Genomic DNA, 21,705 nt, shown 5'->3' with positions numbered 1-21,705 from the left:
GGATGAGAAAGCTGTATTTGTGTTATTGTGCCTGTTTAGTTTGTTTGTTATTGTGTTTGCTTATTTTGCTTGCCATTGTGTTTGTTTAGTTTGTATTTAGAGCACATGACTGAGCTGGCGATCACATGAGGTCACAACCCGCATAGCTGCTGACAAAGCGGCTGGGACGGTGGATGACATAATCAATCAATCAGTCAACCAATCAAACTACGGCGAGAGAAGACATCTTGCCGAGAAATTCTAATGATTGCTATACCCATTAGGAGTGCACTGTTTTCCACCCTCGTCCTGTATGATTTCTTGTATCTTGAATAGTATAATAGATTAATTTGAATTTTGTCATTTGTTTGTGCTGGAGAAGCTCTAATCTTTTTTTTTTTCTAGAGTTTCACGCCAATTGATAATGCTGTTGGAGGTCTCGAGAATTTTAACACATTATATAGTTCAGTTGTCCACCGCGTCATGACAGCTCTATAAGTGCAATTGTATCAAAGGAATTGTGTATATAAGTCCCCTCATAAGCTCGTCAGTAAAGTCTAAAACAAAATGGGAAATCAACCAACTCCGGAGGGTATCCATTCCCGGAAGAGAAAAACAGAAAAATTCAATTATCTAAAACTCCCCTCGCCAGAGCCGCCAAGCTCGCCTCATACCGTCCAGGACTATGATCGCCCAGCATCCCTGATCCAAACCTGATCTCCCCAAACCGTGCTTCCACGTCTCGAATAAATCTCAATTGCACCCTGGTAGCTGGCCTGCCCAGCCGCGGATATCCATCGCCGCTGGACGTATCCAATGTAAAAGCGTCGCGCTGCAGAACGCGCATGGTATCTACCACAAAGACCTCGCCTGGAGGCATCAGCTTCGCAGCCGTCAGCTGGCTGCGGAGTGACTTGAGTGTGTTCCAAGCCCAAGAGTCCTCGCCGACACCGTTACCAGCATGAATAAGGAGGGGAGGTTGGTTGATGTAGAACTTGTTGGCGATGCTGCGGCTGATGCTGTCCCAGACGCGGGATTTCAAGTATGACTTGGCGTCCGCAACGTCGCTTTTGAATGATAGCGAGACAGCGTGGAAGTCGTGGAGAACACCCAGGGATAATGATGGGACGACGTCTTGCCCATTGACGGTTGTGGTAATCAAGCGTCTTGTGGCGAGTCGCAGAGACGAACTCATCACCGCGGGTGGACCATAGGCATATACGTGGATTGGTCGCCCTGCCGGCAATCTGAATTGTCCTGGTTGACGTTGGATGTTACCCTCTGTGCCGCTAGAGTGCGTAGAGGCGGTCACGAACGATGGACCACACATATCCGTGTCATTCGGCCTCGAGATTAATATCGCGAGAAGTGCGGCAACACCACCGCCCAACGAATGGCCACAGAATACAACACCGTAATCAGTAAACTCCTCCAAAGCTGCTTTTATGGTAGCCATCACACGGGCGCCACCGCCCTCAAGGAGACGCTTTGCGGACGCAAGCATTCCCTTGTGAACCTGCCAGGTTTTACCCATCCAGTGTAGGTCGTCGTAGTCGCATGTCATGTCGGTGAGAATATCTTCAAATCCCCAGGTACCTCTCAGCGTCAAGACAACGGCTTTTGAGTCGTGGTCTAGTGTGAGATAATGTACCAAGGGGAACCCTTCTTGTGTTTGCCCAGAAGCATTTGAGCCACCAGCTGGATCCACAAAGGACGAGAGAAGGATCGTTGAAGGAGGCATTCCTGTATGGTTGGAGAACGAGCTATGCTCATGATGATCCACCTCACCATTTTGCCAATCCTGTGGCCCAGTGGAGATGCCCATAACTCTGAGGAAATGCGATCCATACGACGCCGACGAAAATCTGGAAAAGCGTTGTATATTTCGCACCAGGTGATTGTACGGAAAAAGGCCGAAGAATTTCCCATCCCTAGAGAGAGCAGAGAGCGTGTCCTGGTCTTCATATACACTCCTGACAAATCGCGGGGCAAGGACGAGTGACGCTTTCGAATCCGCTTCTGCCAAGGAATATACAGTTGGTGCAAGAGATTTGCTTGAATTTCTCCGGGAGGCTATGGGACTGTAAGAATGGAGGTTTTCGTTTGACGACTTCTGCATATCACTGTCAGATTTTACCCTCGATAAACTGCTGGTGCTTGAGATATGATTTCTGGCAACCGCAGGCGATGATGGTGATCCCGGATATGCATGTAGAGAATACGCGTCAGTACGGGCCAGGTATGATTCGACGCACTTCTCGTGTGATGGAAAGTAGTCTCGTGTGGGAACGGTATCGGGAAGGGAGTCGACAGCGTGCTCGTCCGACCGTCTTGATTTCAGTGCATCGTGTTTTCCTGACGTAAGAGGCAAGGCGGGCAGTAACTTGGGCCTCTGTGCCGCGGGTTGTGCGGGTTGCTTAGATCTTCCGCTGCGAAGTAGACCTTTAGGACCAGCAGCAGCATTTTCCTTGTTATTAAAGTCCGACGGCTGACGGCTGGTCGGAGAAGAAAAAGCCGGCCGCTTCTTCGTACTTGTCATACTTCCAAGCTTTGCTTCCGCATTGGAGATAAGCTTGTGGGTTGTCCTCGCCACAGACCTCTTTTGTGATGAAGCTCGAGGCATTTCCGAGCCACTGAACGAAGATTCTGAAATAGTCCTTTTGAATGAAGGTCGCCGAGACCTAGCTTGCCGAATTTTTGCATTAACGGGCGTGAATTCGACCGTAGGCACTGGGTCGCTCACCCAACTGCTAACCTTTGGCCGCTTCGGCGATCTCTTGTGGGATGATAGCCGTGGGGAATGCCCACCAGCAATCTCCTCCTCCACTGGGTGCTGGGAGAAATGACTCTCCGGCCTCAATTCGGCAGTCTGAGATTGGTTGGATACCGTCTGGAACACCACAGTATGTTTGGGTAGCTGCGTTTCCGAATACGCCGAGACGCCCTCAGCGTCGTGATCTTCGTGAAAACTTTCTTTCACAAGAGCTGTTCCCGGAGGTGGGGAGATCTCTATATATTTGTGCTGACTATCATATACATCAACAGTAATGGTCCTTGCGATTACGCTATCGGTCTTTATTGTAGCATGCGACCCGCGTGGGAGCTGATTTACGATGTAATGTCGAATCTCTTCATCGGATAGAGCATGTTGGCGGTCCGCGGGGAGTGACACATGTGGGACAAGTCGACCGAGGGGGTTTAACGGAGTCGACTCCCGTTCCATCGCTTGAAATGTCATGTCCGCATCTGTTTCTTCAGGTGCCAGGAACGAAGCCGGCCTTGTTGGCGGGGTATCCAGCGATTCGACGTTGGGCGGATACTCCGTCCGCTGAGTTCCCACAACATCTGCTCTGAGGCCATTGTCGAGGATAACGACGTCCCAGATTATCTCTTCGTTTCCATTCTCCCTGAACTCTCTCTCAGTGTTCCGCCTTCCCCAACGCTGCAGCATAGCAAAGCCAATGCAACCCACGAGCAAATCACCAACGCCGACTTTGCCTGCATGGACACCTGTTTCTGGGTTACGAAACTCTCGTCGAATCAACGTGATGATCGCGGCAATAGCACGAGAGGATTCTGAGGACCCAAGGATCGCATCGAGTGTGGACAGGAGAGATTGGGAAAAATGGGAGACCGAGGACAGTGTGGTAGCAGAGAGGTGGAAACTCGCAGACGCGAAGAAGGAAGCGGAGGTTATCGTTGAATGCAACGTTGCCAACTATAATCAACCAAGTCAGCCTATTTCTTAAAGTGAGCTCATCACCCATGGATGAAGCAAGGGGAGAAAGATAGAAAGAAAAAAAACTCACGCTCCGCTCCAACAAGGATTCAGCCTCCGCTCTCCCATAATCGTCACTGCTTCTGGACAAAACATCCCGACCGGCCCGGATCAAGATGCTCTCCACCACAGCTCTACTCAGCTCCAGGCCGGTGAGCGTCGTCGCTCTAAAGCTGTCGATAGCGAATCCCCCGAGGAAGGTTCCGACACGGAGCGAGAGAGACGTAGAGTGGGCAAAGAGGGTTACCAGTGAGGCAACCGGGCGAGGGAGTAGTGTACCAGCGGACTTCTGGACATCTCCGTCCGCCCTCCGAACGACCTCCCGGGTTTGGCGCTGGTTCACATGGTTTTTATAGACATAGGGCATCGCGCTTAAATCGGATATGTACGATTCAGGAAATCTCTGCTGTTACCTGAATATGAGGCCATTGGAGAAATGGAGCGAAGGATGGTGGTTATGGACGCTCGTGGAGAGCAAGGAATAGAGTGGAGTGGACTGCTGGCGGGTGACTGGCCGGGCGAACGTCAGATGGATGGGCCAGCGGCAAACCAAGAAGAAGAGATCGATCGTGGAAGAGAACTTGGGGTTGGGTCGGATGGCGTTTGGGAGAAACTCGGGGACATGTGACAGCCCGCAGTTATGGAGGGAGGCGTGGGGAGGGCTTGGCGGCGCTCTGCTTGGCCGTTGTCAGCACAGAGAGTCACCGTGGAGTGGTTGTTCTACAGGTGCTAAAGTTTAGATCTAATCTCCATATCCATTGCATTTCAGTTGCATCGCTAGTTTGCAGCTTTTGTTTGCGTGTACGGAGCACAGCGATTCCCTTTTGTGTTGAGCTGAGAAGCCTACCATATCGGGATTTCGTTGGTCCGAAAAACCCTTATGTTTCCAAGATCTCACGGTAACCTAATTAGGAATTGTGCGAGAACCATAATCCAAATAGAGAACTGTTGGAGCACTGTAGGATTCCTATTACCTTTCTGAGAATGCTTCCTTTCGGGAAATGAGCTCAGTTCTAGAACATAACTGAAATTTGAACCATGAGATCAGGGATTTCATTTCAAATTGAAAGAACCTTTTCTTAATTTTGAAAACTAGGTAACTACTGTAGTGACACAATTCCTGCTGCTTTATAGATCACCCTGACCAAAAAACCAGTTTTGGAAACCTTCACTGCTAACATTGAAAGTAACATTTGCATCAGCTTTTTTGGCATTCTTATTTTCAGCACCCTTCTTGTTGACATCCTTGTTATTGGCATCCTTGTCAGCATCATTCTTGTTAGCATTCTTGTTGTTGGCATTGTTCTTTTCAGCATTCTTCTTGTTGGCATCAGGATTTTTGACTGCTGGCATGCTTGACTTTGCAGAAATGATGGTTTGTGTCAGAGTCACATCATGAGAAGAAGACACACCCTTTGATGCCATACTTTGTTGCTCTGTCAGAGTAAACAGTCAGTATATTTCAGGAAATATTATTTGCACACATACTGGTTGAAAATGGAGAAAATTGAAGACTCCTGATCAGAGTCAGGGTTTCAGGAACAGTTTGTGGCAGCAAGAAGCTTAAGCAGGTTCTTTTTGCTTCAGAATTGGAAGCACCATCAAAGGAACATTTCAACTAATTCACTCTTATTAGATCCCTTTTCCAATTCAATTCTAAGAGAATATCTTACAGCATGAGAAGGAAGAGAGTTATTTGCAGGCAGAGCTGAGCAAGCAGCAAGAGCTGCACAAAGACCTGAATTGATAAGTTGTGGCATATTCTTTTGAAAGTTAGAATCTTCACCTCAAAGATAAGAAGTGAAGTGAACTTACATTAAGAGCATTCTTTATGTTGGAGACTGCAATGAAGTTCACCTCTTGAATTTCCTGAATTTCTTTCAAGATTGCAGAAATCTCTTGGAGGGCTTTAACAACTTCATCATTTAATGTGTCTGGCTTATCATCAACAGAAGGAGTCTCTTTCAGCATATTTGCAAGAACAGTTTTCAACTCTTTGTTGATAGCTTGAGCAAAAGCAACAACACCCACTTCATGAGTGTTTTTGATGACAGTGTTCATTGTATTCACCCATTTGAAGTATGCACTTTGCAACTCAAGAACCTGATTGATTATTGTCTCAGGAAAGTCACAGCAATGCTTCTTGTCTTGTGAGCAGTTTGAGCAAGTGTTGCCAGAGCCCTGGACATTATCACAGGGCTTTCCAAGATTTTTCAGGGTCATATATGCCATAATGCATTATTGACAGAAGACTGATGGCCCATCTGAAGCTTTACCTTTTGGTTTACAGCCTGGCTTGTTCTCTTTCAGAGTTCCATGTGTGTTCACCATTTTGACATGTTTTTCTGCAAAATGCATCAGCTTTTGCTAATCTCATATATCTCAGATCACCTACCTCTGCAAATTGAAGTATATTAATGAATTCAAAAAGAAATACCAATGGAAGAGAGAAAGAGGGGGTGGGGAAATGAAGGTTAGAAAGGCTTGAAAAGAGAGAGAGAGAGAGAGAGAGAGAAGAGGAAGAGAAGGGGTTGTGGGAGGAGTTGTTTATATACATGAGAGCTGTCCTGATTAGGTAGGGCTTTGTTGACATGCACTCTACTAGATGTGTTGATTTTTATATTACCTACACAACCCTGACAAGCAATCCTCCAGCAGATTTTTGGTGGGAATTCTTGAAAAGTTGATTTCTACTATACAGCTGCTTTGCCTGTTGAATTATTGTAAGAATTATTGCAGCTTCAGTGCTGCTCAGGTTTGAATTCTATATCATATATATATACATGCTAATCAATGTGCAGATGCTCCAAGAGAGCTTGACATTGCCAATTCAGCATTTTGTGGTTCACTCTTTTGGTGGAGCCTCACCTGAAAATCAAATCTTTGTAAGAATTGCCAACTTATCAGCTCCAGAAGCTGAAGCTCTTGTCTTCTTCTTGATCTCCTTTCTCTTTTCTGCAAAGTCCTCTTTATTGACATTCTCATATTGCGGATGTTGTCCCATATAGTCCCAAAATTCAAGAATTTCCTGCCATGCCCTGATGGCTTCCTTCTCACAGCCCAATTTCTCCATGAGATCATCATGCAGTTTGACCTGCACCACCAAATTGGTGTATATCTCTAAATCAAGGTCAGTGATGCTCATTACCTTATATTTGTCTTCAATTCTGACATACACTTGATATACCATTGCCCTAATTGCTTTGATTTCTCATAATCAACAATTGGCTCTGCCCAGAAGAAAATCTCAAAGAATTTTTCAGGGTCAAAGTGCTTTGCAAAATATGCAAAGAGTTTGTTGGGATCCTGGCAACAGTGCATGCCAATATCAGAATTGTTCTTGTGATCAATCTTCTTTACATTCTTGACATGCTTCTGCTAGCAGTCAGTAAAAGATCTCTCAATATTATGGGGCAGCATACTAACACTCATCTTCCTCAATGTTTTACATTTCCAGCCCTTTAAAAACTTCAGGGCAGACACTCTTGCTGAACTGAAGACATATGAGTCTTCATTGTTTGTTTTATATACTTTCTCTATAATTTCAGGAAGTTTTTTCTTGCTGAATGTTGTGAGATACATCCACCTCACTTGCTGTTTCAGGGCCTTCTCTTTTGGCTGATTCTCTCTCTCATATTCTCCTGCATCAGGATGCCAAACTCTTTACTTGTGCTTCTTGCCTCTTTTCTCATTCTCTTTGTCTTTTTCAGGATTCTGATCTTGTATATCCACCCCCTGTGTGTCTGCATTGGTTCCTGCAGCAGCAATGTCATCAAAGTTGCCCACATTGAATTCATCAAAAAAGAAAGCTTCACCATCCATGTTGGAGAATTTAACTCCAAAACCCTTGTAGAATTTTGGATATACTATAATCTATATCAATTGCAAGCTTCCTGACCCCAGCATGAAAGCAGTTATTCCCAACTCCATATCCTATCAGCAATTTCCCCCACATTTTCTGTTGACAGGTAACAGGTAATCTTCACTTCCCAAAAGAGTAATCAAAGACACTTCACTTCAAGAGCATTTCATGCATTTCTTTTACAACTTCATACAATCAATAATAGCCTTGTCATTGAAATGTCACATCCAAATCTCCAAAAAGTCAAGAAAATCACACTCCAAGATCCAAATCCAAGCAATAATGCTTCAATTGCCAGTGAACAACAGACCCAGGATCAAGCAAGTGGAGAGAGCATTCATCAGTCAATTGAATATGAAAGCAGTGCCCACCTGACACTACTACAGTCAGAGCAGCTGGAGGATTTGGCATCAATTTTCAATGATGACAAATTTGGTCTTATAGTGCAAAAAATTGTTTATTAGAATTGTTAAATGCTGAGGCTAATATTGCATAGTCTATATTAGATACTGGCAATGGCAATGCTGGCCCAGCATATACCAACAATGACAATCAATTACATGAAATATTGAAAGATGCTGCAGCTGATGCAGAATTGTCATGCCTAGAAAATGAAATCCTGATTGAAGAAGATCCAGAAATTAACAAAGATCCAGAGACAATGGATATCCAAGTAACAATGCTGATTCTTGAGAATGAATCATCAGAAGCTATTTCACACTCACAGGCCAAAGCATATGATCAAATGGATCAATTCCTAATGTCTCTCACATTGTGGTGTGAGCATACAGGCATATCCCAACAGCAATACCAATCACTGAGGGAAATCCTCCAGAACCTGACAGATATCAAGCCATTGAAACTTATGCCTACTGGACTGTCAACATTAAAGAAGAGATGCCAGTCACAATTCCCAATACTACCTATCCACCAAAAACCACTGTCTGTCATCCCAAAGAAAATGCCAACATTATCAGATGCAGACAAAAGACTTGCTCAAGTGGCATTGCACACAAACATGTATTTCCAGGACCCCATTGCATTGATATCCACACTTGTGAAATCACCAATTTTCCAGAAGAAACTGCATATAGGAATGACTGAATTGGTTGATAACTCAAGAGAGTTATGGCAATCTTGAAGCTGGGGAAGCTCCATTAAATACTCCTCAGGCAAATTTGCATATTACTGCAATGGCAAGCCTATATTTCCCTCCAACTTTGTTCTCTACTAATGCTGCAACACCAACTGCCCCTGCAATAAAGATCTAATAAACCATGACTATTTGGGGAGAGTCCAATTTGTTGGTCAGAATAAAAGATCAAATCCAATTGCTGAAAATGCAATCACTCTCCAAATTCAACCAGTATACTGATTCATGCTGACATTTTATGGCAGGAAATTATCCCATTTGAATCTACAGCACCACCCAAATGAAGTCCTTGCTCTTGAAAGCCAAGGAACATTTGTTTTGACAGGCAATATTCTTTCCTGAGTTGACATATACCTGGACTATGGATTCAATATGGAGAATTCAGGATATGAGCTTCTGAATGCTCAATATTTCATGCAGCAAGTGCTAACTTTGAAATCAGGAACACTGGAAGCTTGACCACTTAATATGAGCACTCCACTACATGGTGAGCTAGAAATAGCAGCATATGGTAGGGAGGTATTGAAGCAAATGTTTTCTGATGGCAAAAAGATTATATCCCTTCCCTACCAACTTTTCATTGATGGATTTGGCCTATACCAGAACATGTACTGAAGCCTTATGGGTGTCTACATGATATCTGCCAGCATGAAAGCTACCAAAAGAGCCAAGTGTAACAATGTTTATACAATTACTTTTGGGCCACATGGAACCAATTTTCCTGATGTGATTGAAGTCTTGGAGCCCAGTCTAGCATTGCTTGACAAGGGCATTAATATGAATATTTCTAGCAAGAGAGTCACTAGAGTTATTTTCTCTTGTCTCTGTTTTCTTGGGGATATGCCACAACAGAATGCCAATGCTGGAATAAAAGAGCCTACAGCAACATGTTCTTGTCAGAGCTGCATGGTTTTGGAGAATCAGCAACATGACATGGATTTTGATACCATTGCCAAAGGACACTATCATTTTCAGATTCTGCAGCAGAGAGAAAAAATCAACTCTACAGAAACCCAAGCTTTAAAGCAAAGCCTCTGCAAGGAATATGAAATGGCCAAAGAGCAGACAGCATTGCTTAAAATATGCCCATCTCTCAATCTGGTGACCTTCTTTTCTTCTGACCCATGTCACAGTGAATTTTCAGGAATATCAAAACTGGCACACTATTTATTGGTTTCAGTGATTCTTACACCCCATGGTCAAAAAGAATACTGTAAATTGCTTCAGAGGTTTCCATTCTGTCAGAGATGGGCCTGTCTTCAATCTCTGCTTACTCATTTGGAATCCTATCAATTACAGGAGCATGTGTGAGCATCTATCATAATTCCACTTCTTCTCCAATGCTACATGACCCAGGAATGGATAAATCCAGCAGTGCAACAAATGATGCCCATAACATTTAAAGATCACTCTGGAAGATTGACAAAGAATTTGATTGTTCAGGTTTATGCTGGAATTGCACACAGCAATTCTGTCCTAACATCCCAATCACCAGCTCAATTTGCCTCCATGGGATTGCAAGAGATCATCACAACAGCCTGACAGGACCTACAAAGTTTAATTGATGCTGCTGCATCAGCTGTTGAGACTACCCATCCAGCAGGCACTCAAGCAGGGTCTAGAGCAGCTTCCATAACCAGTGCAAGGCCATCTCCTGTTCCAATTGAGCTCCTGGCACTTGATTCATATGTCAAAGAGACAGGTGTCCCAATTGCAGAAAATTTCAATTCAAAGAAGAAGACAAAGGCAATTCAGAGCTTTAAAAACCACCCAAATATGCATGTTGACATACATTATCCAGCACAAGCAAATGAATATGCAATTCTGAACAATTGCAATATTCTCATTGGAGAGAACAAGCATCAGAAATACAAGAAGCTGGTCCAGAGAACAAACAAGTGAGATGTTGAAAAGGTTCTGTTAATGCAAGAGAGCTTCAGATGTACACTGCTTCTACTACTTGAAGAAGCATTTGCCAATAGTGAGCCATCCTTGATTCAGTATATCTCTAACCTCTATAAGCACTGCCCAACTCTTTTCACAGACTTACTCTGACTGAATACCAATCTGCATGAAGATGAATTTGAGGCACCAGATGCTGAAGGCAAAGATATTGCTGGTGAGTATTCTCTGAATCTCTGGGCACAACAATCTGCAGGAAAAATGGTGCCAGTGCTAGATATCCCAAATGCACAGCTATCCATATTACCAAATCTCCACCCATTTTTGCAGAAACTCTGAAATGCATATAAGGAAGATTGGGATAAGCTGTCTGTAGTGGAACCAGGCTCAACCACAATATGGTTCTATAAGAATATTACTTTCTCACTTGGAGACCAGCAAATCAAACTAATGATTGATGATTTGATTGAGTATACACATGGAACCAGCCCTGCCATCAGGCAAATTACCAGCATTTTCATTCATGAATTGCATACAAATGAAAGGGTATTCTTTTCAGTGATTCCAGCATTGGAAATGATGAGAGATCAGGTTTTAGACCTACCAATTGTGCAGGTAGACCTAGGGGGTGGCAACTACACCATTATTGGACTTCCTGCAATTAAAAAGCTGAGTCTTTATGCCATACCAATTAGTGAGGTGTTGGATGCCAGCAGCAATCTGGTTTTCAGTGGTCATGATTCCAGAACCTTTCTACTATGCACCTGGGATGTTTCATTTCTCTGAGATTTGCCTGCTTTGTACATATTTGATCAAGGACTAGAAATGGATGGTGCCTGGAACTAGGATTGTAGTAGTTAATTCCTGACAGCATTCCAACTGGGTTCCTACTGACATTCTCAGCAACTCTGAGAACATTCCCACCATTCCAAAATCATTCTACAGCAATCGGGAACATTTCTCAGGCAGGGGAACCTTTAAAAATGAGAACCGTTTCCTATTCAGGAACAGTAAACATGTCATTCCTGCTGCGGGAACCTTTCAGGCGCTGTTTACGGTGGGTTCATCAGGGTTCCACGGTTTTTCGGGCCTACAAAATTCCGATATGGTAGGTGCCTCAAAGTTACCGGGATTTGTTTTTCCCGGAAGGCATCAGACCTTGTAGGCAGGAGACGAGAGATATTGAGGCATGAGGGTGAGATACGAGGCAAAGTATCAGGTATGAGTGCTGGGAAGATAGAAGGTGTTGTTTCTAGGGCCAGTTGATCATCAATGGCCCATACGCCAGACCATATCTTCCAGTGCAAAGCAGTGAAACTTCCATTTGCACGCCTGTCCTAACAATACATTCAGCCCCCCAGATGAGAGAGAGAACGGCCCCATACATCGCCCAAGTCATTGCGCAAAGCAAGTTAACAACATTTATTGAATGGCTTTTATCCCCGAGTAATTCCCTATCCCCTATTTGCAAACTCGCTAGGGCGTTGGAGGCAAAAGTGAGTTGTAAAACTAAAACACCAGATAACGCGCACTGGGAAAAAAAAAAAAAAAAAAAGAAAAAGAAAAAAGAAAAGGAGAAAGCAAAAGGAAAGAAAAAGAAAACTAAACAGAGAAAAGAACCTGAAGGACCCTTTTGAGCTATTGAGACAAAATCTTTCGAAACGAGATTAGAACCGTGAGGAGAATTACAGTATCATCAAATCGATCCATTGCAAGCGGCCATAGTGCTTCGATCCCTGACGAAAGCCAGGAGATTACGCCATGTAGGTGCTGGCATCAACTCCTTCTTCGGGATATTCACTGTTGAGTAGACACGAGTTAGACCTTCTCCAGTCATTCGCTCGGCTAAAGGACCGGGAGTTACTTACGGCAGAGCCACTTCGAATCGCTTCTCAATATCCTTAAGAGTCTTCATGTCGTCCTCACTACTGACGAAGGAGATGGACAGACCTTTGGTACCAAAACGGCCAGCACGACCCACACGATGAAGGTATGAATCGGCATCAGCCGGCATATCGTAATTGATGGCAAGGTTGATACGCTCGATGTCGATACCACGTCCGAACACATCGGTCGCGACGCAGATGCGCTTGTTGAATTCTTTAAATTCCTTATAACGTTTGATACTAAGAAGGGTTCAAGTTAGTTCGAGGCCCTTTCCTTTCCCTTTCCCCCAAAAAAATAAAAAATAGAATAGAAACAAATATCGGATCCGTAAACACTTACCGCTCTTCCTGAGACACTCCAGAGTGCACTGCAATGCTAGGGAAGTTGCATTCACGCAGAAGCTTGTCCAACTCGTTCGCGCGGAGGGTGCTCTTGACGAAGATAATGACTTGGTTGAACTCAAGATTATCCAATAACTCGTTGAGTTTCCGGTTCTTTTCCGCCTCGCTGAGTTTGATATAGTATTGCTGTAAACCGTGGAGGGTTAGCTTGGTGTCATCGTCCACGTAAACCTCCAGAGGGTTCCGCATGAACTTCTTGCAGATGGGCCGAATCTCCTGGGAAAGGGTGGCGCTAAACATCATGACTTGCTTGTCAGCAGGAGTGGAGCGGAAAATTTCCTGGACATCACGTCGCATGTCTAGATAAATCAGAGCGTCAGAGGGCTTGGCGACATTTAAAGCGAGAGAACTCGACAAAGTGCTCACCTATCTGGTCTAGCATCTTATCGCACTCATCTAGGACGAAGGCTTTGATGTTTCGAAGGGAAAGCTTCTTTTCGCGGACCAAGGCGTTCAGTCGACCAGGTGTACCCACAACGATGTTGGGGTAGGTGTCCTTGGAGGAGAGAACTTCGATATCCTTTTGCATTGGGGTTCCACCGTAAAAGACAGCGGTCTTGACATCGGGGAGATACTTGCTGAATCTAGCATACTCATTCTTGATCTGGTAGGCAAGCTCTCGTGTATGGCACATGACGAGGATCGAGCACTCGCCAGGAACAGGCTCAAGCTGGTTCAAGGTGGTCAAAACGAAGACTGCTGTCTTTCCCAGACCGGACTTTGCCTGGCACAAAACATCGACTTTGAGGATGGCGGTCGGGATGCAAACTTGCTGGACTGTATGAGGAGCGAGCGATATGTTAGACTTGGTTCGATCCAATGCTTAAAACTTGGCATAATTTTGACGCTGAATATCCCAAACGTCCGTCCATCGTAAAAGGGTCTCATGGAACAATCAACAAATATATAGGGAGGGAAAGGTCCGAAAAAAAGGAGCGTGGAAATTGCAGTAAATGGCCGGAGCAAGGGAGCACTCATGACACAACTCAAAGCCTCCTTCGTACAGGTCGACACGAGGATTCCATCCCACAACCAGGTATTTTGCACCCTGAGTTCTCGATTTCCACATCGAAACCGAATATATCCCTCGTGATGAGCGATCAACAGTGAACTTGCATTTGGAGAAAGCCCACGACGGCACGCCCTTTTCAGAATCCCCCACAGGGAATCACAGGGGCCAACGGTGCAGCTTCAATGCAAACAGTCTTGTTATCTTCGAAGGCATATCCTCGTGCCGCCTGAAGGCTTCGTGATGGGCTGATTGATTCGACAATCACCCCACTCGTGATGGATGGACGGACGTTTGAAGATGCAGGAAGTGGAGGAAAGCTTTGTGAAAAAGATGATTTAACTAACCCTCCGAAGGATGTTCGAAACCGCAATCGGTGATCGCACGCAGAAGCTCCGGCTTCAGCAGGAAGTCGCGGAAACCAGTCGAGTGGACGCCAACATAGCTACCCTTCTTGTCCGCACGCGCGCCAGACACGGTCAAGTCACCTTTTTTCACAGCGGCGCCATTTGCAGCCGCGGCGGCGGTGGCGGCAGCAGCAGCGGCATCGGTTGTCTGGAGCTCCTCGTCGGAGTAGTCGATCAGATCTTCCTCGTGGGACATGGTGATGGATTTTTTTTGAGGTGGTCGTGCGGACACGCGTTGACGTGAAAATCAGAGTATTTGAGGTGGTTGGAAAGCAGACAGGCAACAAGTTATACAAAAGACGTCTGCAAATTACAACAAAGATAGAGGAAGTCAATAATGGACGGTTTTACAATAGAATGTAGCGAGGAATTGATTAGAAGAAGACGGAGAAGAGACAAAGACGGCGCGGTGCAAAAAGGTGAGTCGGGAGGTTGTCAGCGAGGGAGAGTCAAGGTTGGCTGCTTGCTTCGCTGGCGCCCCGGAGCCGCCCAGACGCCACCTAGCCTCTTCGGGAATGGTACAGTCACGTGGTAACTGACGCGCCACAGCATCTTCCGAATGGAGTTTGTAAAATTCTGATTGGCCAATGCTGTGGCGCGAAGGAATTTCTTCATCTTGTGGTTGGCTGTTGGCTAGAAGGAAGCTTTTCTCCCTAGCTTGATGACTAAAACTCGATCTGCGGCTGTTTCCCGATATCAATCAAGAAGCTTCTCTGGCAGTTTGTTGCCGGGAAACGATGGCGAAGGCGAAGGGCCAGAAGGGCTCTGCCGGAGGAGCACAGGGCCATCTTTTCGCGAGAATATCATATCTGTACAAGGCTTCCCTTTTGTTCCAGTCTGCTCACGATCCTGCTTCGTTGAGCAAGCTACAACATGCAGAGAGGGATCCAATCGGCTCGCTACGTGCAGGGAACATGGAAAGCCTTTCCATCGCTCGTGCCCCAGAGTCGCTAGACCAACCCGCAGCGCCAGATTTGCCCGCCAACATCATCGGTCGCCCGTCACATCTGGCTCGTCAATATGCCTCCCAGCTTCGAGCCACTTCGTTGAAATCTCAGCAAAAATTACCCCGAGGCGTCAAACACACATTATGCAAACGATGTGATACTATACTGGTACCTGGGTCGACTTGTTCGAAAGAGATTGAGAACAAGAGTCGTGGTGGGACAAAGCCATGGGCGGATGTTCTCGTTGTCAAGTGCGGCGTTTGCGGAACTGTAAAGCGGTACCCTCAAGTTAAGAAGAGAACCATGAAACTTGTCGATCGCCGACGACATGCAGATGATGCAGCCAAAACAGAAGTTGCTGCAGGCTGAAGGCACGGTGGAAACTTTGCCACGGCCGTCTTCGTTCTCGGAACCTTTGCGTTTCTTTTCTTTTTCCTTTCTTCCTTTTTTTTTGTTTGTGGGAGGGGGAAGGGGGGAAGGCGAGGACCGTTGCCTAGGTGCTCTGCCTGAAGTCTGGCGCTGGGTCCAGGCGACTTGGGACAGTATGTTCCTAGGTGGTGCACAGGAGCAACAAATAGGGCGAGTAAGCGGTCGCTCAGACTTAAAATTAGCAGGCGACTCCGAATTCTCTACCAAATTTCTCTCTTTATGCTTTGCTCTCTACAGCTATAATGCGAAATGGGAGACTTGCAGTCCGAGGCACGAATGATACAACTATTTCGAATGAGAGTTGTTTTCAGATGTGGAAGGATGCCGATTCACCTGACGTTTCGAAAGGATTGCGTCACGGTATGCGCATTGCGTACAACTGTGCAAAGTTGAATTTTCTTTACTCGATCTTGCTATGGCTTCGATCTCAGGATGGTATCCCGATTTCCATATATACTACACGGGCTGAAGGGGAGCTAGACCAGACATTATCAAATATTTCATTAAATGTTTTTGCAATGTTAAATAGCATATAAAAAAAAAAAATGCTGTCTGAAAAGAGGTTAGATAAAAGTAAACTAAAAATGATATGGGGTCAAAGGCACATTCTGCTGCCGTGAGGCATGAACCAATCTTACCAAAAAAAAAAAAAAAAGAAAAAAGAAAAAAAAAAAAGAAGAAGAAGCAGAGGAAAAATTACAAAAAGCGTCAAAAGAGAAAGTCAAGCATTTGGCGCGTGGCAGACAAAAACACAAAAGAAAATATCTGAGAAATAGTAGTCTGGGGAGGGGTGGGTATAAGGTCGCTGCAAGTATAGAGAGGCAAGATCAGATATCTACAAGTCAGAAGATATGAAATATGCGAGTAGCGTGTGTCATGAGCCTGATGGTATGCTGTAGAACCCAAGCACAGTGTAGATTCAGCGGAAGAGAATGGGGTTCGTCTAAGCCGGAGAAATGGGCGCGAGTGGTTGATGGCTGTTGGACAGCTGCTTAAGGCGGGTAGCGGATTAGGTATTATGGGTCCAACGGGGGAAAATAGCCGTTTAGAGATCGTGGAATATGGTGTTGTGGAACCGTATTCATAGCAGAGAGGTCTTCTTCACATATAATATCAAAGAGAATGAAAGCCGTTCCTTCGTGTCATCATACAAAACTCCGTAAATTGCTCCGTGCAGAAACATATCGTATGGTGTTAATTGCGTGTTCGTCTAGAGATGTATAGTTGACGAGATCGCCGCTGCAGGTGCCAAAGGAAGCCAAAAGAAAAAAAAAAAAAAAAGAAAGGGAGAGGGCTACAGCATCAACGCCGCCTGCGCGATGCTTGATCCAAGCGATGATCCAAGGTTTCTACCCGGGCGCGAAAACCTTTGACGATATCTCGAATCCGTTTGATCTTGTCAAACTCCATCTCCAGCTCGTCGATAGAAGCGATGATTTGTCGAACACGTGCTATTTCCACGTCTGCATCCGCAATTACATTTCCCGCTTGGTCATAGGTGTTTTGTATTGAAAGTTCGGATTGCTCATTCAGCTGCGCAGAGTTAGAACATGACTCGGTGCCATCCCAAGTTCTGGAAGTAATATGCACTAAATAAAGCAGAAGTCCAGAGCCAGAAAAGAACAACCAAACAAGATATCAGACCTCAGGGGACTGGCAGATGGGAAAATAGAACATGTAGAAGCTGCGTCAGCGGACCAAGGAGACACGGGGCGACCTACATATTCAATCCTCCGGCGAATGTCCCTCAGAAGATGGTCGAGCTGATAATACAAAGCCTGGAGACTATCCGGATCTAAGAGGAGCCTTCCCTGGCTGCTTGCAGCACTGGCGGCTCTTGAACTTGATGTGCTCCTCCCCATACCTCTCCCCCGTGAAATCATGCTGCCATTATGGCTGCCCTGCAGCGCAATCTGTTGCTGGTGTACAACCATCTGCCACTCGGACGATGTGAGGCCAAGTCGGGCATCAGGAACGGACATTGACGCGGACATCTGGTACCGACTTGTATACCAAAGACATACTCTTAGAATCGACGCTCGACGGGAGTGCGGAATGAGCTTGATAGATAGAATTGACGGCCGAGCATGGTGGAAAGGAGGCAGGACACGCTGGCTTGGGACAGATGAGTTCGTTTGAGATAGCGCCAAACGGTTTCGTAACGCTTGAATATACCTGGACTGCAGGATGGTCGTGGTGTACAGATCTGGATGTGTTTGGAGACTCGCCTCCTATCCGCAGCCAACCAGGAGGCGCAACGGGAGAGGCGGATTCAGCGTCGCAACTATGCGCAAGAGGCGAACAAGGGACAAATGGCCGGTATAGCAGTAGCAAGGACGGTGTATTCAGTGGGATAGAGAGAGAGACCCTAAGAGAGAGGCAGAAAGAGTCATCTAACCACGCTGCGGGCGGCGAAGCGGAGCGAGCGTTGAAAGGTTCTAGAAATGGGATGTGCTGCTGACCGTTGTGGAGTAGCGACAAAAAGTAACTACAAAACGTTCTCAGGAGACAGACGCCAACAACCATACCCAACCCTCTTTGCTGCGCCCAAAATACACCCGTTCTCATCCCCCCATTGATGTAAAACCGTTGCCAGCCTACTCCCGGCTCGACAGTATCAGTCGAAGCGGTCTGTCGCCTCCCGCCTGGGGCTAAGATGCGGAAAAGGTCTGCTCCATTTTAGCGCTTCCATGGATCCTGACACTGACTCCATTTTCCTACCACAGAATTCAGTGAATTAAAAAGAAGCAAAAAAAAACAAGGAAAGGGAAAAACAAAATCCAAGTCAAAGCTCCCCATCACGCGTGCATCCCCAGAAGACGAGGACGTCCGAAACCCACGGTTCCAAAAACAAAAAAAAAAAAAAAGAGTCACCATCGGGGCCTCTAATTGGCGAGAAGCGGCAACGGGGCTTTTTCAACCCTCGAATCTCTTCCTCTTTGCCTCTGCATCGTTGGAGGACGAAAAGATCACCCATATTTGCTCGACGTAGACAGCTTTCAGCTCGCTTCATACAACACGAACGAGAAGGCAGACGATCCACCGTTACCGCTGCCCAACCTGTGAGGCTTCAACGCCTCCCGGAACATACCATCGGCCTCCATTGGATTGAGAGGATACCCCGGAAAATCGAGCCTGTAGGATTTCAGAATCGGGTGCTGAGCGCCTAGGCAGCATCCAACCGGGCTTGTACGTACACCTCGTCGGTGGAGCTCGACGTGACTTCTTAGCCTTTCCCCGGTTCGGTACTCGAGACCCGCAGCTACCAACTGACAGCCAAATATCGCTTTTATCACACTTCTGAACTTTAAGCCGCTGCACGTTTTAACCGCCGAGTCACACCTTCCTGCATTCTAGAATCGACGGCTCTACCATGGCGAAGGACAAAGAGCGCACCGTCAACCCGGCCCAAGCCCAGCGCCGATTGGAGAAACAACGTGCGTTGAAAAAAGGAAAGGCTGAGCTTCAGGCCCGTCGTAATGAGAAACTCGCTCGTCGGAATCCGGAGCGGCTCCAGCGGCAAATTGACGAGCTGAAGGCGATCGAGGAGTCGGGGCAGCCACTGAGGCCACGGGACAAGCAGATACTTGAGGGCCTAGAAAGAGACCTTAAGGCGGTTAAGAAGGCAAGAGAGGCCCTCGGAGACCGCGCACCCAAGTTCGGGGGTGGCGAGTCGAGGCACCGCGACACGGATTCCGATCGAGGAGTGTTGGGGAAAAGAAGAAGAAATGGATGGGATCAGCGGAGACGACATGATGACAGTAGCGATACTGACGAGAGCGTTCGAAATATACCCATGCCGAGGGACACTCCACCCCCGATCCCACGCCAATACCTACGACGAGGACCTGCCCGTGATAACGAGGGCGAAGAAAAGCGCCAGACACACGGTCTACCAGAGAAACCTCCAGTGGAAGCTAGAACAGTCTACGAATCTGCACCGGTCATCAGAAATCTACAACAGGAGGCCGTGAGCAAGTTTGTTCCTGCGGCTGTGAGGGTGAAGCAGGCGGCTGTCAAAGGCCAGGGACGGTTGGTAGAACCGGAAGAATTGGACCGTTTAGAAAAAGAAGGATATACTTCTACTACTCAGGCTTCTGGCCCTGCGGCTAATGCTGAACGGACAGATTCAGAAACAAAGCCCACCTCAGCGAATCTTGATGCAGCTACATTAGCAGAAGAGGAGGAACGCTTTCGGCGAGAGCTCAAACACGTTCAGATTGAGGAAGTGGAGGATGAGGAAATATGATACAAGCTACAGTCCTTGCCGCCAGCAGGCGGAACACCACTGCCGTATCAGCCAGACCGGTTTTCCCAACACATGCTGCTTCGTTATATCTATGGCCGTCGCGGATTAATCGCAGCCACTCCTCTATATATCTTCTATCACTCAACTACGCGCTGAGTAGTCCCCACAAGGCGATGCCCGCCCAAGTACCATGCAAGCCAACAATACCCCAAAAGTTTGCGAGTTGGTACTCCCCACCCACCCACCTGCTCCAGCTATACAGGGCCACTGAGGCAGCATGAGACAGGGCAAAACACGATCCTACCACTCGTCCTACGTGCGTGTGTCGGATATGATAATCTCGGAGGAGCCAACTGCACAACGCAAACGGGAAAGACGTATTTGCTGCACAACGCAGAAAGAAGCGCAGGGCGGCGCTGCTACGAATTTCCTCTTGCTCCGGAAACAGGAGGCGGGAACCCGTGTAGAAAATGAATAGGTCCGCAGTGAGGATGACGCAGGCAGAATTGTAGAGGAGGCGGATCAGCTTTGGCTGGACAGGTGAAGCAGAGGAAGAGGCCTTTTCAAAGGAGTAAATTAGCATTTGTCCACGCATTATTGTCAACCGCAACGAACGGAACTTGGAAAGATAAATCTACCATTGTGATTGCCTTCTATTATTAGGAGTCTTGTCTGGGAATTAAAGTAGATTAAGTATTTACGATTGAAATCCCTCCGAATGTGAACGACCCAATGAGGCGTTGTTAACGGGTAGATGACATATAAACAATGAAGCTGCTCTCCACGCTGGGAGTCTTACCAGCCTTTTTGAAGTGTTTCAAACCTCGGAGCGGACGGCACAGAGCGACAGCTCGCGGTGGGGTTTTCTCGTGAGATCGCCCACTGCATCGTATCCGGAAGCTTAAACTAGGCCTTTCGAACCGCGGTCGAGGCTGCTAGGGTAATTTTTTCGATGAAGCTCCCTCGTGATCCGTGAATATCGGCCGTCGTGAAAACGCACTCCTCCCTACTCTCCTTGTTACTTACAAAAAGGTGTCATAATGCCAACCTGTGGATTCATCAGCTTAGGCCGGTGGGAATTCACTAATTCCTCTTGCAAAAGCTTAAGAATGTCCTTTATGTTGCTAAAAGTGCCGTACCCATGGCTGACGCCCTCTACGCAATGCGGAGGAAAAGAGCCAAGCATAGCTTTGCCTTACTCAACTGACCCTGTCTGAGCAAGGGAGTCGTGGACGGTAAATGCGGAATTTGGACGACACCAACTGTGTGCGTTCACGATAACGTGTTTCCCGAAAATACTTGATCGGATATATCTTCGGAGGATGTCACGGACATGGAATATAAAGGAGAGTGTCGATTACGAGGTACACCCCGTTGATGCCTTTTACGGTGCCATCAGTTGAACATCTGGGATGCCCGGATTGTGCTTTTGTTAAAAAATTGCAAAGACCAGAGAAGTTCAACCAAATTCAACTTGTCTTCCACTTATTGTTGGGAAACGGTGAAACCAATCCCTCATTTGCGGACATTAAATGCCAACGCCTTGCAAATCTCAGAAGCATAGCCTGACCCTAGAGAAAAAAACTCTCGACCTGTCCATACCGCTGCTGGACGTCTCTTAATCCCATAGCTTTCAGCTTCAGAAGCTTACACTTGCTGCAGAGTTGGAAATCCAGGGTTCTAGAAAGACCATTGAGACCAA

General features: G+C 46.5%; 8 protein-coding genes across 8 annotated transcripts; 3 read left to right on the top strand and 5 right to left on the bottom strand.

Annotated features, from left to right (window-relative positions):
* Positions 1-324: 324 nt before the first annotated feature.
* On the bottom strand, positions 325-4,293 carry CIMG_10061 (lipase). Its single transcript, XM_001239038.2, has 2 exons — positions 3,789-4,293; positions 325-3,697 (listed from the first exon to the last, which is right to left on the bottom strand). The coding sequence occupies exons 1-2, from the start codon at positions 4,122-4,124 to the stop codon at positions 605-607; spliced, it is 3,429 nt and encodes a 1,142-aa protein (XP_001239039.1). The 5' UTR covers positions 4,125-4,293; the 3' UTR covers positions 325-604.
* Positions 4,294-4,885: 592 nt separating this feature from the next.
* Positions 4,886-5,989, bottom strand: CIMG_13537 (uncharacterized protein; the record flags this gene model as incomplete). Its single annotated transcript, XM_001239037.1, has 4 exons — positions 4,886-5,193; positions 5,246-5,375; positions 5,431-5,520; positions 5,573-5,989. The coding sequence occupies 4 exons, from the start codon at positions 5,987-5,989 to the stop codon at positions 4,886-4,888; spliced, it is 945 nt and encodes a 314-aa protein (XP_001239038.1).
* A 3,404-nt stretch (positions 5,990-9,393) lies between these two features.
* Positions 9,394-11,460, top strand: CIMG_13536 (uncharacterized protein; the record flags this gene model as incomplete). Its single annotated transcript, XM_001239034.2, has 5 exons — positions 9,394-10,079; positions 10,329-10,670; positions 10,713-10,753; positions 10,850-10,891; positions 11,051-11,460. 5 exons carry the CDS (start codon positions 9,394-9,396, stop codon positions 11,458-11,460), a joined length of 1,521 nt encoding a protein of 506 aa, XP_001239035.2.
* Positions 11,461-11,971: 511 nt separating this feature from the next.
* On the bottom strand, positions 11,972-14,798 carry CIMG_10056 (ATP-dependent RNA helicase SUB2). Its single transcript, XM_001239033.2, has 5 exons — positions 14,319-14,798; positions 13,329-13,739; positions 12,901-13,261; positions 12,543-12,800; positions 11,972-12,474 (listed from the first exon to the last, which is right to left on the bottom strand). The coding sequence occupies exons 1-5, from the start codon at positions 14,572-14,574 to the stop codon at positions 12,429-12,431; spliced, it is 1,332 nt and encodes a 443-aa protein (XP_001239034.1). The 5' UTR covers positions 14,575-14,798; the 3' UTR covers positions 11,972-12,428.
* Positions 14,799-15,104: 306 nt separating this feature from the next.
* Positions 15,105-16,313, top strand: CIMG_10055 (RNAse P Rpr2/Rpp21 subunit domain-containing protein). Its single transcript, XM_001239032.2, has one exon. It carries the CDS (start codon positions 15,116-15,118, stop codon positions 15,692-15,694), a length of 579 nt encoding a protein of 192 aa, XP_001239033.1. The 5' UTR covers positions 15,105-15,115; the 3' UTR covers positions 15,695-16,313.
* Positions 16,314-17,056: 743 nt separating this feature from the next.
* On the bottom strand, positions 17,057-18,133 carry CIMG_10054 (uncharacterized protein; the record flags this gene model as incomplete). Its single annotated transcript, XM_001239031.2, has 2 exons — positions 17,476-18,133; positions 17,057-17,287 (listed from the first exon to the last, which is right to left on the bottom strand). The coding sequence occupies exons 1-2, from the start codon at positions 17,746-17,748 to the stop codon at positions 17,057-17,059; spliced, it is 504 nt and encodes a 167-aa protein (XP_001239032.2). The 5' UTR covers positions 17,749-18,133.
* A 191-nt stretch (positions 18,134-18,324) lies between these two features.
* Positions 18,325-20,003, top strand: CIMG_10053 (uncharacterized protein; the record flags this gene model as incomplete). Its single annotated transcript, XM_001239030.2, has 2 exons — positions 18,325-18,421; positions 18,481-20,003. Exon 2 carries the CDS (start codon positions 19,128-19,130, stop codon positions 20,001-20,003), a length of 876 nt encoding a protein of 291 aa, XP_001239031.1. The 5' UTR covers positions 18,325-18,421; positions 18,481-19,127.
* A 145-nt stretch (positions 20,004-20,148) lies between these two features.
* On the bottom strand, positions 20,149-20,598 carry CIMG_12502 (uncharacterized protein; the record flags this gene model as incomplete). The annotated part of the gene is made up of 1 exon (XM_012358384.1): positions 20,149-20,598. The coding sequence occupies one exon, from the start codon at positions 20,596-20,598 to the stop codon at positions 20,149-20,151; it is 450 nt and encodes a 149-aa protein (XP_012213807.1).
* Positions 20,599-21,705: the final 1,107 nt, after the last annotated feature.

Source organism: Coccidioides immitis (assembly GCF_000149335.2).
Source record: "Coccidioides immitis RS genomic scaffold supercont3.5, whole genome shotgun sequence".
Lineage (NCBI taxonomy): Eukaryota > Fungi > Ascomycota > Eurotiomycetes > Onygenales > Onygenaceae > Coccidioides > Coccidioides immitis.
This window is presented reverse-complemented; position numbering and strand designations above follow the sequence as displayed.

Bases quoted from the DNA above. Each gene is read 5' to 3' on its own strand.
- CIMG_10061 (XM_001239038.2), bottom strand. From the start codon at position 4,124: ATGCCCTATGTCTATAAAAACCATGTGAACCAGCGCCAAACCCGGGAG. The intron at 3,698-3,788 runs GTGAGTTTTTTT...GGTTGATTATAG, and splicing joins AATCCTTGTTGGAGCGGAGC to TTGGCAACGTTGCATTCAAC.
- CIMG_10056 (XM_001239033.2), bottom strand. From the start codon at position 14,574: ATGTCCCACGAGGAAGATCTGATCGACTACTCCGACGAGGAGCTCCAG. The intron at 13,740-14,318 runs GTTAGTTAAATC...CTCCTCATACAG, and splicing joins TTTCGAACATCCTTCGGAGG to TCCAGCAAGTTTGCATCCCG. The intron at 12,475-12,542 runs GTAAGTAACTCC...TCTACTCAACAG, and splicing joins CGATTCGAAGTGGCTCTGCC to TGAATATCCCGAAGAAGGAG.
- CIMG_10055 (XM_001239032.2), top strand. From the start codon at position 15,116: ATGGCGAAGGCGAAGGGCCAGAAGGGCTCTGCCGGAGGAGCACAGGGC.